At 51.8% G+C, this 15,198-nt stretch overlaps 1 protein-coding gene across 9 annotated transcripts in view; it reads right to left on the bottom strand.

Moving 5' to 3' along the window:
- Positions 1-990: 990 nt before the first annotated feature.
- Positions 991-15,198, bottom strand: part of HRH2 (histamine receptor H2) — a 55,060-nt gene continuing 40,852 nt past the window's right edge. For 5 of the 9 annotated variants that reach the window (XM_044925484.1, XM_006047244.3, XM_044925483.1 and 2 more), the window contains one exon: positions 991-3,735. In XM_044925484.1, coding sequence (XP_044781419.1) covers positions 3,552-3,735 — 184 coding nt within the window. In that variant the 3' untranslated portion in view covers positions 991-3,551. The remainder of the gene's footprint in view (positions 3,736-15,198) is intronic. The other 4 variants (XR_006543088.1, XR_006543089.1, XR_006543092.1 and 1 more) reach the window with 4 other exon arrangements.

Below are 15,198 nucleotides of genomic sequence, written 5' to 3'. Positions count from 1 at the left end.
GCAACAGTGGTTTTGCTTCTCCTCCACTTCCCATTGGTGGAATCTGAACCTGTTGGGGTGAGATTCTGGAAACTTTGGTCCCCAGGCTTCTGGCCCTGGCTGGGCTTCTATAAAGTGCCCCAATATTCAACACACAGAGTTTTCCTTCAGCAGACATCTCCTCATTCTTTTTATACTGCCTACATAGAACTGTATGACATTATCTAGTGACTGCCTCGGTCTGCTACTTTCGTCTTCCCCAAGGACCCCTTAACACACTTTGTCTTCTCTGCTCTAAAATATATGAAAATCCATTTCAGGCAGATCAGCTCCTGTAAACTTTGATTACGATTTCTTCAAACGATTTCTTCTCTGCTTCCTGTGGGAATTCATCAAGGTATGTCTTGGTGTGTCTTTCTGCGAGGCCCCCGAGGTTCAGGATTCCACGGCCTCCCCCTTCCACCCCAGGGAACACTACTCAGTGCTGATGCTGCTTTTGCAATGGTGACCTGGACTCTGGTCAGCTCCCTCCCTCCCTTTTCCAAGCCCTTTCATGAGTGCCTTTGGGAATCATTCCTTGCATAGAATCCTTTACTTGGTTTTTCACTTGCACTTCACTTACTCTCCACTGCAGAAGACTTCTTTGATTGACAGGTTTTCCATTTTAAAGATGTCTTTGTCTCCCACCTAACAAAGGCATCACTGAATCTGACAATTTCACAAATATTCCCTTCTGCAAACACTGAACGAGTGCCTACCACGTACCTGGCTCACCAGGTGAGTCAGATGAAGATCTGAACTTCTGACCAGCCTGTCCTTCATTTCCAACACGATGTTTCAAGATAAGACCTCCTTTCCTGAGGACTCTTTTACCTTTCAAGGCAATTTCTCAGTTGGCTTCTACCCCAACATTTTATCATAATTCTTTTTCTAAATCAAGACACACTGTATGATGAAGTTTGGGGAGTATTTCCTCACCAGGAAGTTAAAAAATAAAACCACAAGGCAGCATCTGTTTTGATAGCTTTATTGGAACATCATGATAACACAAAATGTGGATTTGGGGGCGCAGTGCAGATGCTTCTCCTCTGGGCAGCACACGCCCCACTTCTGCAGCCAGCAGGGGACGCAGGGGGTCTCCAGGAGGGTGGGGCAGCTCAGAGAAAGGTCTGCACTGGCAGGTGGCACGTAGGCACCCTGACATCAGCCCTGACCAGCTAAGTCTGTAATCAGCCAGACCCGTCTTATGCTCCATCTACCTGGGCCATAACAGAGAAACCCACCTGTCTCAGATTCCTGGGAAAATTTCCAAAAGAGGGATTCTGAGATTTCCAGAGGAATCCAGCCAATAGATTGAGCATCTCTGGGGAACGCTGGGGCAAATCATGCCTTCAGGTGTATTGGCAGAAAAATTGCTTAAAGCTCCCACTAGGTGGGCCAAACAGTCTCCGAGGAGCTAGACAGACAATGGTCAACAGAAACAGGCAGGAGTCACTGACAGGCAAGGGTCAGGGGACCACACAGGCATGACAGACATGCCCGTGGCTTCCGAGGACAGCTCCAGGGGTGTGGGTGGGAGGCCAGACCCAATAGGGACAGTCAAGGAAGACTCCGGAAGACTCCCTGAAAAGTGATGTTTCAGCTGAGATCCCGTGGCTGAAAGGACAAGAGCAGCTTTTCAAGTGATGGAAACAGCTCTGTGCGAGGCCTAGCTGGAAGGAGCAGCGAGATAAATAAACCCAAAGGAGAACGCCGGTGGGGCTGGGGTGAAGAGGTAGAAGCCAGGGTCGGGGGAAGGAGGAGGCTGAAGGGCACGTCAGGGCCCACCGCGCGGGGCCTGCGGGCTGGCTTTCTCCGCGCCTTTGCGTTTTGCACAGCCCTCTCTGGCTGGAGGACAGGGAGTGGTCGGGGAGGGGTGGGCCAGTGGGGAATGCGGGAAGCTTTCCCATTTTCCTGAGGGAGGGGATGGCAGCGGGACCAAGTGAGGGCTGGACAGGTGAGAGAACCAGGTGGAAACACGTGGGAGCTAAGTCCATCGAAGAGCGTGGAGCCTGAGGAGCCAAGAGGAGGGTGGGGTCAAGACGGACCTTTGAAATCAATGGTAGGGTTTCTGTCTGAGGAGGGGGACCCTGGGGCAGGAGCAGATGCAGGGCAAAGGTCAAGGTGCAGAAGCGGACATGCTCCAGGTGAGGCTGAGAAACAGCGAGAGCTTCCAGCAGGAACCTGGAGGAATTTTCGAGCTAAGCTTCCTGGTAGCTTCGGCAGTGCTGATGAGGCCACAGAGAATGAGGAATGGCAGTGAGGGACAAAGGCTCAAGACTGAGCCTTGGGCAATGGCCACGTGTGAAGACTGGGGAGGGGGACTGAAAAGGCATGAGTGGGTGGGGAGGGGGACCCCAGGAGGGGGTCTTGCAACCAGGGGAAGAGGAGGCTCAGGGAGGGGCAGTGGTCATGCGGGGAGCCCATGGACACCCTCATCTCCTCCACCTCCTTGGGTCTCTTCAACAACCCTGAAAGGAGGAAAGGGGAGCGGGGAGCCCATGGACACCCTCATCTCCTCCACCTCCTTGGGTCTCTTCAACAACCCTGAAAGGAGGAAAGGGGAGCGGTGCCCCCCGGGGCAGAGTGAGTAAGGGGCTGGTCCAAGGAGGAGGCCGCCGCAGGTCACCCCGCCTCCAGCAGAGGGCGCACCGGGGCCAACTTCCTGACTCGAGCCTGTTGGGTCCCCCTCCCCCAACCTGACCCTCCTTGTTGCCCCTCACGTTTTCCCCAGCAAATCTGCTCCACGCCACTCCTTCTTGATGGAAAGCACCAGAGAGAGTCAGAACTGCAGCATGAAGGGCGCCCCCCCAGGCTCCAGATCTGAGCCTGGCTTGCTGGAGGGTCGGCTGAGTCAAGGAAGTACCGAGGCCTCTCTGCAGAGGCAGGGTAGGGTCCCGTTGAAGAGCATGGGCTGGAGGCCTGGATTTCTATCCATCCTCCTGTTCGTCTGTTTGTTCCCTCCTTCCACAGCGATTCTCAAGTGTCCCGTGCGAGACGCACCTTCTAGCTGAGCGGCCCCACACTTCTCTGAGCCTGTCTCTACCCCAGATCCCTGCCGCGCGTACTAAGGACGAAGTGAGCCGACTCCGGGGAAGTACCAGGCACACAGAAGGTGTTCACTGAAGACCGACGTCCTTCCCTTCCCTTCCCTCCCTGCATCCTGCAGAGCGCTGGGATGGCAACACCCTCTGTGGTGCCCACACGGTACCCGTGTTTCTGCACACACACACAGGTCCTCAGAAGTCCCGCCGTCTCTGCTGGTGACTCAGGGCCAGCACCAACGTGAGCTTTGAACCCGTGGCATTCGGCAGACCTGGACCCAGGGAAGTCCTAGTGCAGGGCGGGCCAGCTCCATTCCAGCCCAGAGGACCCCAGCACCCACCTGCCGGGTGCTCTGGGAGTCCCCAGACTGGAGCTGGGGTATGTCCTCTGTGGTTTGTGGGGCTTTGGGGTCTTTAGTGGCTCCGGGAGTCAAATCCTGGTGCTGGGGAGCAGTTATCGTCAGCATCCTGGGGCCGGGTCTACACCGTCTAGGAGGGCAGCGTCCTCCCCGATTCCTGGGCGGGTGCTGTTGGCGGTTCCTCCGACAGTGGTGCCCCTGGCTGCTCCTCCCAGGGGCCTCCCTCGTGTCTCTGGAGGAACCTAAGCGCCCAAAGGCTCTTGCAGCAGCTGAGAAGGTTGCTGGAGCACACAGTGCGGGACCGTGCTGGATTCCTAGGGGGATACAAGCACAGGGTGGGCTGAGGTGAGCGCCACAGCAAGGCCAGTGGGCCAGACCCGGCCTCTGGCCTTTGCTTCTTCTCAGCTGGGCCCTGGGGAGGGTGGGGTGAGATGGGACAGAATTTGGTGAGGGGGAGCGGTGGGACCTCCCACGTCAACAGGGCTTCCAACACGGAGGAACATTCAGGAGACTGGCTTTCAACTCCCAAGTTGGCTTCTAAGATGCTGTGTACCCTTGGTCGAGTTACCTAACCCCTGTAAGCAGAAGTAAAGATAACCACCTTTCCAATCCTTGCAAGGATTAAGTGTTATAAAATATGTCTATAAGTATCCCATACATTGCCTGGCTCATAGTTTGAACCTAATGAATGTTTGCTATTTCTGTGTCTAAATAAAAGGATTCCTGAACACCTACATCCCGTTTTGCATGAGTGGGGGGAGGCTGGGAGAAGACACGAAGACTTGTTCAGCCTTGCATTAAAACCGATTGTGAATACGTCTGCCTCCCCATTAGAATGTGTGGTCCCTGAAGGAAAGGCGCTTGCCTTTCAAACCCCTACTGAGCGGCCAGCACATAGTAGGTCCTCAGTTAATATCTGCTGAGTCAAGCTGATTGAAGGTCACTGAAGGAAAGTTAGCCAAACACTTTGGAGGAAAGGTTTTAACAAAGTGTTTGATGTACGTTTTCAGAAAGGATGTCCCCCACCTCCAGGTATACAAAAGTCCTTTGCCTGTTTCGAGCTGCAGTGTGGACGGCTGACCTGCTTTTTCCTTCCACCACGTTCAGTTAGTAAGAATTCCTTTATCGTTTTTATCTCGAGCCTTCTGAGGTCAAGAGAGAATGGCTCCACACAGCGGGCCTGTTTTTCAGCACCCAGCATGCAGGTCTCCCTTTATAACCCGGAGCGAGGGCAGGCTCAGAGCTTTACTCAGGCAGTGAAATCTGGACAGACTTGGGGGGCATTGTCTTGTGTCACTGTTTCTGTGTGCACAAGTACTTCCGTTTCCCACAAGTGATATTGAGTTTCCATCTGTGGTGATAATATAAAGTCCTATCAATCTACTTTGGTGAAAACAGCCAGGGGTGTGGAGATCTTAGGTGCACATAATACAGTTGGGAGAGGACCGTGGGCTGCACAGGGAAGGGGATCTGCCAGCAGCTGTGGTTCTGGCGGTGTCCTTGCAAGTCCTGGCCCACCCTGGCTCACCCATGGCCCCTGGAGACTCTGCCCGGGTCTCTGCAGCTCCAGGGCAGGCAAAATCTGGCTTCGGCTCTGTCTAAGGCAGCGGCTGCCGCCTAGCTTCGTGCTTCCCTGCCTAGGCTGCCGGAGCAGTGGCTTTCCGTGTCCAGTGTCAAGCTGGGAGCTAGCCTTCGCTTTGTCCTGAGATCAGGTCCTCTCTGGATGTCTTACAGAAGCTCGTGCCTGGCCTCAGCTCTAGTCATGATCTGTTAAGGGATTCTGGCCAGCAGAGGAATCAAACTCACTGCCTTCCCCAGAGAGAGAAAGAAGAGCATCATTGCTCTTCTTAGAGTCCTTCCTAGTGACGCTGTAGATACGGCTGTGACTCTGTAAGACGTTGTGGACAGGGACTCAGCCAACACCCGAGCCTCCCTCAGCGCCTGGCGTGTCCTGGCTTAGTCAGTACTGAAGGCCTCACGTGACCCAGCCTCTCGCCACGGGTCTGGCCAGCCCCACTCTCACCTGGACGTCAAGGTCACACCCCTGGCATTTCAGAGGCTCCAGTTCTTCTCCATGCCAGCAGGGTACATATTTGACCAAGCAGGCAGGGATCTAACCTTGGATTAACATACCAGATGGAGCCTGAAGTGTGATAAAATGACTTTCACTGAGATTAGTGAAATTATGGAAGACAGGATAGCTCTAGGCTATGCAATTACCTCCCTTCTCCTAAAAGGCTTACGAATCCCTTAAAATAATGTGATTGTGAAGTATCACATGTTCATAGTAAAAGATTCAGAACATAGATGCTAACAAAAAGAAGACAAACATCTCAAATAACTCGTCTACTCAGCTAGATCTTTTTGCTACATGGCGATTCTGTCCTTAAATATTTTTAAATAAAATACATCAAAGAGATTATATAAAAAACACAGATGTGTGGCTTAAAATATTAAAATGCATGCCAGCGTAACCACCTCTCAGGTTAAGTAACAGAATTTACCAGCCTCTGACTTGTTTCAGCAAATATGTATGTGTTCGTAAATAATACTCTGTGTTGTTCTGCCAGCGTTTTACTTTTATATAAATGGAATCATGATTTAGGGTATTTTTTTTATGTACTACCTTTTTTTTAAGTTGTTGTTTAACATTATATTTTGAGATTGAGCTGTGTTGACCCGTGGACCTGTGGTTCATTCTCACTGTCGTAAGGTATTCCAGCATGGGAAGGTACTCCAGTTTATCTATCTGTTCACCTTTTGATGGACATCTGAGTTGTTTCTCATTTTTATGATCTTCCCTCGCAGACTTGTTTTTCAGTTTACACTCTGCTGGTCTCATTAAATGAACAGGAGAGTTTCCTCTTTTCTCCCCTCTGAACAGTCTGAGCAGCACTGGAATGGTCTGTTCCTCGAGTGTTCGGTGGAACTCCTTAGCAAAACCAAGAACTACTCATGTTTCATTCACTTTATTTTTAAAGGTTATAGGATCACTCACGTTCTCTATTTCTTTCCAAGTCAGTTCTGGCAAATTCTGTTTTGCTAGGAATTTGTTTACTGCATCTGAGTTTTCCCTTGTTTGGAGCATAAAATTAATCAGGGGTTCTTATTATCTTTCTTAATCTTTGTAAAATCGATAATAGTATCTCCCTTTCATTCTTAATACTGTTCATGTTAATGATTAATCTCTATAGTTCTGACAATTTTGCCTTTTGAAGCAAATTTATTTGGTATATACAGGTCTAGAATTCTTATCCTTCTAGTGAACTGAATCTTTTTTCAAAAGGTGGTGACCATCTTTATGTTTAGTAACCCTTTTTGCTTACAGTTCACTTTGATATTAATACAGCTACCCAGATTTCTTTTGGTTACTATTTGCCTAGTATATCTTATATTTCCTTCCTTATACATTCTACATTCTTGTTTCCTTAGGTCTATGTCTTGTAAAAATATTTGTTTGGATTTAAAAAATCATATCTGACAACCTTCACTTTTTAAAAATTGGTACAACTTACTCCACCTATATTACCTATGATTACTGATGGATTTTGACTAATTTATTCAATGAGATTTTGTGTTTTATATTTGTCCCATCTTTTCTAAAATTTCCTGTCCTTTTATTTATTTTTTGCCTGTTTTAAACAGCCTTTTTTTCTCCTTCTGTTTGCTCCTCACCATATAGAATTTCTATCCTCTTATAAAAGAGTGTTGCCATGCATATTTAACTTCACAGTGTCTGGTGGTATGGAGCTCTTCTGCCTTTACTTAGCTTGCCATCCATGCCAGAGAAGTTGGATTCCCATCCTATGTAGACGTTCTTACATTACACATGTCTAGAGACCCTAGTAAGGTTAATATTCCTTCATGGCCCATTTTTGCCCTGACACTTGAAGCTAGAAGACATTAATGGGGTTGGAGAAGGAAATGGCAACCCACTCCAGTGTTCTTGCCTGGAGAATCCCAGGGGCAGGAGAGCCTGGTGGGCTGACGTCTATGGGGTCACACAGAGTCGGACATGACTGAAGTGACTTAGCAGCAGCAGCAGCAGGAGAGCCCATAACAGAGTATCTGCCATTCAGTACCGGCTTATGGAAACATCTCATTTTTACTTTCCCCTCATCAATTCCCCTTCTTTTGGTAATGGTACCTGGATTCTTTATTGGGATCCAAACTTCCCGTACTCTATCCATGTGGGTGAGGTGAGATTTACCTCTTATTCATTGCCCTGGCTCCAGATCTGTGTATAGCAGTAGAGATATGACCCAAACCAGCCAATACAACTTAAGCCTAAAACTTTCCATTGGAACAGGAGGAAAGGGGCATATTTTGCATGGACGGTGGGTACTAAGGTAGCAAGATGTAAAGCTGGAGCTTCTGGCGGCACCCCAGGGAGACTTTAACTGAAAATGAAGCAGGCTGGGATGGAACTAGTTGCAAGCTGGAGAAAGACAAATGTATGATGACATTTGAGTGACTGAGTCCAGCTTTAAGCTACTCTTGATCTCTTCCGTTCTAAGCCAGTTCCCAAGCTCCACCAATCCCAGCCTCTTATAACTGGGTTTCTGCTAAAGGCATTTAAGCGTCCTAATAGCATTCCTAAGGAAAGTCCTTTGAATCTCCATCTTTTCTCATGAAGGCACTATAATATGTTCAGCCACCAGGGGTCAGGACTCAGTTTCAGTGAGAAGCCTTGCTCTGGCATGCTGTGAGCCTCGGTTTCCTCATCTGTGAAATATGTTAATAGTAGCAAGCTTACAGGACTACGTGAGGACTCCAGACAATGAGTGTCATTGCCCTTTCCCATTACCCTCTGCCTCTTAGAGTACAAATGATCACACAGAACCACCATACCCATACAAGAATCCGCTATTTCTTATAAATACTTGCCCAATTATACATGTCATTGTTTGAAATTCCTTTATCTTCCTTGCTGCGCACTTTGGAGTGATTCAAGGTTCTGTTCAGGCATAGCCTCCTCTGGGGAGTTGTCTCTGAGGTCTCCCAAGGTTACTGATTCCCTCCTGCCTCCTGGAGCCCCTCTGCTGAGACACTAACCTTCTTGGGCTAACGCTCCGTTTACCTGTCTCCCAGACCACAGACAGGTGTAGAATCTGTCATCGTCTACCCAGTGTCCAAGTTTATAGCAGGGTTCAGTCGTGTGTGTGAACTAGTGAACGAACGGCCCATCACTCTCAGTTTAGACGGTGATGCTCCTGTCTTCTGACTTTCCGATTTCACAGATGGGCCGCAGCACTGCTCCTGGCTGCGTGGCAGCCTGTAGCCCTCTGGGTGATGTCACCTGCTGGTCTTGTTTCTACCTTCCCACCGCTACCAGCCCAGAAGAGCACTCTGAGCCAGGGCCTCGGGACCGAGAGGCAGCATTTCAGCCAATCCCTGCTGAACACCAGCCCTGTGTTGGGCTGACTGGGACCAAATGTGAGATCTGGAAGCTGGAGTCCTGCATTCTGGTTGAGGCTGCCTCACTCCCCTGCTGTCGGTCTCGGACAATTCCACCTCCTGCTGAAACTCATCTCATCTGTGAAATGGGTGTGGTCCCAGGGGAAGGCTGTGGAAGCCAGGAGAAGGGATGGGAGAAGGGAAAGGCTGAGGAGTTCTAGAAGATTCTTCTCCTCTCCCTCTTCTTCTCTTTCCTGCGATGGGTACAGTCGTTAGCTGCTTTGCCCTGAGGGTCAGCAAGGACTGGTGAGTGAGGGACTGTGTGCTGAAGGCTGGGCTGGCCCCTGAACCCAAGCACCTGGGAGAGCCGGCACACCCAGGCGGGCTACCTACATCCTGGGAGCCGGCTCCCTGGGAAGTCCTATCTCGTTCTTGAGAAGAGGGAAGTAGAGGAGCTTACAAAGGGGAAGTGATCCCCTAGTACCCTGGGAATCAGCTACAAACCATGTGTCTGACTCCTTGCCTTGTGCTTTTATGAAAATCAGAGGTGACCCCTCTTCTCCAAGGAGACCTAATTTCTGGTTGTCCTAAAATAAGCTTTGAGGTGGAAATTCCCAGATGCCAAGTTACCAGAGCCCACTCGCATGAGTGTTATCTTCATTGAACTGTTTACTATCACAAACCAGTATTACCCAATATTTGGCTGAAATAAACAAACTTCCGCCCTTCGCCCATGAGAGAACTGATTTTTTTTTTCAGTGCATTCTCATACTTTTCTGCAAGTAAACACAGAGCCTGCTTTGAAGAGTGGAGGGCCAGGACAGGCTAGTGGGCACTCAAGACTAAGTCCACAGATGGAGCTTTCTGTCTGTCCTTCAAGCATCAAGAGCAAGCTGGGCAAAGGCTTCCTGCAGGAGCTTGGCAAAAACGGTGTTCATTTTCATTACAGATAAGACACCCACAGAACTCCCCGGGACTAAGTTGAGGTAATAAGTAACAGTCACAAACTATTATCCCTTTTTAGTTTTTTTCCTGTGACAACGGAAAGGATAGTGAGGGTCAGGGTACTTTAGTCTCCTGAAAGTGATCTTGAGTAGAGACCTCCCAGAACATACACCCCTAAATGCTGGTGGGCCACAGCCTGGGACCAGACTAGGAGCTCAAGGGAAGGGCTGGTAGTGACTCTAGCAACCCCGGTGGCCTGGTACACGGCCAGCATCCGTGACTTGTACTGGTGAATGGCTAGTAAGTGAGTGAGTGACAAGCGAGCCTTTACTGAGTGCGCCTGTGCTAGGTCCTGAGCGGGGTGCTTGGCATCCTTTTTCTAGTTAGTGCCACTCCAAGGTAAGTGTGGGTGTCCCGTTTCACAGACTAGGAAACTGGGGCTCCAGGCGAGTAAGTGATGCCCCCAGATTACTCAGGAGCAAAGCTCAAATGTGAACCAACAGCTGTGGACTCCCAACTCTGATCCCTTCCAGACCAAATCAGTACGACAGAGAACTAATATGAGAGATGCGGAGATGGTCAGGGCAAGGTCACTGGTCTCGAGGTGCTCAAGGATGTGAGTGGGTATGTGTGTGTGAACACACACATGTGTGCACCCAAGAGCGTGTATGCCAGTGCCTGAGTGTGCATGGCAGTGTATGCATCAGAGTGTGAGTACGTGTGCGTGGGCAGGCGGTCTGGAACAGCAGCCATTTCTGGCCCTGGGGATCCGGGCAGGTGTCGTGGAGCAGATGTCATTGGAATCGGGTCTGGGGCAATGAGTGGAAATTGAACAGGTGTGTTGGAAAGGTGGGTAGTTTCTCAAGGCCCAGGGAGGCAGCACGAGCCGTGCGTTGTACTCTGAGAACTTGGAATGGTCTAGGTCAGCTGAAGTTGCAGTGGAGGGGAGTGGAAAGGTTTTCAGGGGCCAGAACAGCTTGGCCTTACTGGAGCTGACAGGCACCTGAGCACCGCTGAAGGCTTTCTGCTTGGAGAGTGTTTTGAACTGACCAAGGTATGGTCTCAGCTGTAGCGTGGCCTGGCTGGTCTCCAGGAGTTGCTGACTGCATGGGTTAGTGTGACTGTACCTACCTGTGGGTGTAGGAGCCCTGGCGGGTGGGGGGCAGTGTGCACCTCTGGTACGGAGCATGCACCCCCACTGGGGGAGCCGTGGCTCCGGGGCTGGGCTCTGCTGGTTTCCGTGGGGTCCTCTTTAAGGCCCTCAGCCAACAGTCACACTGAGCGCTCACTGTCAGTCTGGCGTGCCACGGGGGCCCCACGACCCACATCTTTACAGAGGAGGGGACCGGCTTTTTGTAGGGTTAAGCAATCAACCTAACCAAGGTCACACAGCCAGTGGGTGGAGGAACAGGGCTCTGTGCCACAGTGGTGAGGTCTGAAGCCTGTGCTCTGGGCCCTGCGAGCAGCCGGGTGACAGCAAGGCCCAGCTCTGAGCATTTTGTCAATAGTGGCTCAGTTTAATTCACACATCCACCTCTATGTGATGGAGGGGGAAACAAAGGCACAGAGAGGTTAGGCAACTCACGTGAGGTCACACAGCTGGTAAGGAGCGCTGGGCATGTCACAGCACATTGGGTTTGCTGCTTCAGGGACATCTAAAGGCGTGGCAAGCCCTACTTCCGCTCAACCCTTCCTCTGCCTCCGCTGATAAGTGAGGTGGCAGAATAAGAAAGGATGGGAGTGATCACAGGTCAGCCTTAACACTGAACTCTCATAACATCCATGTGATAAGTTTGATACTATGATACTCTTAACCTCCAGCAGTGGAGGGAGTTCCCAAAACCCTTCAGTCACTCCCACAGCAAGTAAGTGGAAGCGGCTCGGGAGAGCGCAGCTTGGCCGCCCGCTGGAGTTCCCTGCCCCGGCTCCTCCCCGGCCAATGGGCCTGGCTCAGATCTCCCCAGTCCTGGGGGGAGCTGGTGTTCACCCGGTCCGGGTGCTCCAACCCTCCAGTAACCTCCATGTGAGACTTCCCTGCTTGCTCAATCCTCAGCCTGAAACTGGCGTTTCTTTTAAAAACTGAAGTCACCTCCCCCCGCCCTCCCCCGACTCACGCCAGTGGATGCCATGGACAAAGAACCCACGGTACCCGAGGCAACTCTCAAAGTCATTTCCTATCATTCATTCCATTCCCATCCCGCCCACCCCACCCCACACCCCGACACCCACCCTCCCCCACCACCCCCTCGCTGGGAGGCAGGCGAAGGGTCACACCCATTTCACGGATGTGAAACTGAGGCCCAGAGAGGCTGCCATTTGCTCCAGGCCAGTCGGGCACTATATCCCAGGCTTGGCTCCTGGCACCATCATGTCAGTCCTTTAGATTTGAGATTTATATGCTCCTGTCAACTACAAACCGGCACTTGCCATGAACCTCCTACAAGGATTAAACCATGGGCAGCCGCAGCTGCTGACTTTCAACAGCCCCTGAAGGAGTTCAGGGTGGAGAGCACCAATGAGGTACTCTGCCCTGGGAAAAACTGGCAGAACTGGTCCTCAGATAGATCCTCTCAGGAGCTGATTCTACGAGCCTAATTCTTGCATCTCCTCATATCTAGAAAGCCCTGAAATCCTTCATGGCGACGAGTCCTCCTCGTGACTAGCAGAAACCTTCTGCAAAAAAAATATGTGCTTGACTGCATGTAAACTCCCTTCACCAAAATCACATAGATACTGACTTTCCCCTCTGCCTCTTTGGAGAAGCTTCTCAGAGCTGTCTGAAATGCTGTCCCGCCAGCTACAGTCTTCATTTTGCCCGAATAAAATGTAATTTTCAACTCACACGCTGTACATTCTCTAGTCTCTGAAGGGCTCAAGCCCTGGATGTGGGCACCCTGATGGCTCCTCCTCAGCCCATTCTGCTCCCCTCTTCTCTCGCCCCTGTCCAGCCTAAATGGCAGAGCCCTCTCCTCCTTGCTGAGGATGCCCTCTGTCCTCGTCAGCCCCCCTCACAGTGGCTCCAGGGCCCTCCTGGCTGCATGGTCAGAAGTGGCTGACAGCGACCCCTCCCCCGCACAGCACAGCCAAGCTAGAAAACAAGTAAAGTGTAACAAGGCCGAAAACATCCCTCCCCTTTCACCAGCAATTCCTGTTCCAGAAATTCAGTTTCTAGGGAAATAATCTGAAAGAAACAAAATGTTATTTGCATGGAGATGTTCATCACAGGGTTGCTTATAATAGCAAAAATAATGCCTAGACAAGGGCAAAATGCAAACACAGGGGAATATTTCAGCCTGTCTCAGGCTCTGTGGGCAACCCCTCCCTGACCAGAACTGCTGTGGGTGACTCTCTTCTCAGGGCCTGTGGGTCTGTTCTCTCCGTGAACCCCTGCAACTCCCATTTGAAGTGGGCACTTGCCCCGTGCCCATTTGACACTTGAAGGAACGGAGGCATGGAGAGGTAGCCTGCCTGAGGTCAACCAGCTCCCAGGCAGTCAGGCGCTACCAGGCTCAGCTTCTGGCAGGGCAGCGGGGGTACTGGTCACCACCACCGGCAGCCTGTTGCAGGCCGGTGTGTCAGCTGGGCGCTGTGTCTCTGGCAGGGCGGGGGGACACTGTTTGGAGACACACTGGCGGCTGGGCGCTGTGTCTCTGGCAGGGCATGGGGGATGCTGTTTGGAGATGCACTGGTGTCTGGGCGCTGTCTCTGGCAGGGCAGGGGAGACACTGTTTGGAGACGCACTGGCGTCTGGGCTCTGTGTCTCTGGCAGGGCAGGGGGGACACTGTTTAGAGACGCACTGGCATCTGGGCGCTTATCTCTGGCAGGGCAGGGGGGACGCTGTTTGGAAATGCACTGGGCTTGCTTGGGTTCTCACCTGGGCCGGTTGTCCCGCCATTCAGGCCACGATCCAGAAGGGAAACAGACTCATGTGGGAGGATCCGAGGGCATCCAGCCTTCAGGAGCCTTGTTAAGAGCGGCTTCCCCACCCAGAGAGGAGGCTGGGCACCAGTTCCCTGCTAGAGTGGGCCCTGCCCCCAGCCCCTCCTTTGGGGTCAGAATGCTCATTGGAGGTGAGGTGAGGGGGGTCCCCTGCAGACATGGCAGAGAGGAGGCTTCATGGAGCTCTGCACTCCAGTTCCTCTGCTCCCAAGGGGGTGCAGAAGGCCCCTAAAAAAACCCCAGACTTACAGTGAGTCTCAGTGTGTGGTTGGGCCTTGGGGCCTTCCTGCCGGGTGGTGTGGGGGCCTGCAGTAGAGGCCAAGGTCCGTGGGAGGATATGGCTGGTCCTCAGCAATGCCAGGGGCCTGAACAGGCATGGCATGGGCGCCACAGATGAAGACGGACACTGTGGAGCCAGACAGCCCCCGGGAGCTTAGCTTACCCTGCAGGGAAGGAGCGGGCAGGGAAGGGACTTTTGCGTTGGTGGGGTTCCACTTCCAAAGTCACCATGGTTACAACTGGAAGTGACTGAGATCCCCTGACCTGGAAAATGTATGTTTCCCCACCATCTGTTAAGTGTGGTGGCCTATGGGCACACAGAGGAGAATGAAACAGCCTTACACCTCAGCACTGTGCTCTAAGCTTCTGTCCTAGGCCAGACATTAATGCCCTTGGTCTTTCTTCCAGCCCTGGAAAGGAGAGAGGGGCTGGGGTGATCAGTCCTGCTTTTCAAATGGGGGCAAATTTTAGAAAAGGAAGTACCTTTTCTATTCAAGCAAGTTGGTTGGCTTCCCAGGCCCTGTGGATCTCAGTCCCTCTCTCCTCTCCTCCCCGACTTCCAGCCTCTATTGCCTAGAATGGCACCTCCAACCTCTGCCCTTCAGCTTAGAAAATTCCTGCCTGTCCTTCAGGAGTCCGCTGAGCCATCACCCCTTCCAGGAGGCTTTGTCCAATTGCTGGGCCCCCCAGGGCCCTCTTGGCCCCCACCCACCAGGTCCCAGCACTTACCCCACGTGTTTGCACCCCGACAGCTCATCTGACAGCTCCATTAGTTGCACCCCCTCTAACCACCCCCCCACCGTACAGGGCAGGGGCTCTAAAGGGCAAGTGAATGAGTGAATCAGGAAGACTCAGCAGCCCCTGAGACAGACCTCTCTTAGAGAACTCCATGCATGGATGCTCTTGTCGCTGTGACCCTAGGACCACATCTGCTCACAGAGACAGAAAGGGAGTACAGAGCGTGACTTCAGGGCTTGTGGAAGATGGCCCCATGACGGGGGTTTCTCTCTGACTTTTAATTTTTGTGTTCCATTTCAATGATGATGAAGTATTTCTAAATATTCTGTGTCTCCCAAGTCAATGTGGAAAGGGGAAGTTCCTTGAAACCTCTGGGTGCTGGTTTCTTGAAACTGCTGCCCACGCAGAGCGCCCACCTCCAGAGGACGATGGCACACCCCATCCCGGAATGAGGAAGGCCCGGGTCTCACCCGCCCGC

This window comes from Bubalus bubalis, chromosome 11 (genome assembly GCF_019923935.1).
Source record: "Bubalus bubalis isolate 160015118507 breed Murrah chromosome 11, NDDB_SH_1, whole genome shotgun sequence".
Taxonomy (NCBI): Eukaryota; Metazoa; Chordata; class Mammalia; order Artiodactyla; family Bovidae; genus Bubalus; species Bubalus bubalis.
Note: the sequence above shows the minus strand (reverse complement) of the source record. Positions and strands in the feature narration are given on the sequence as shown.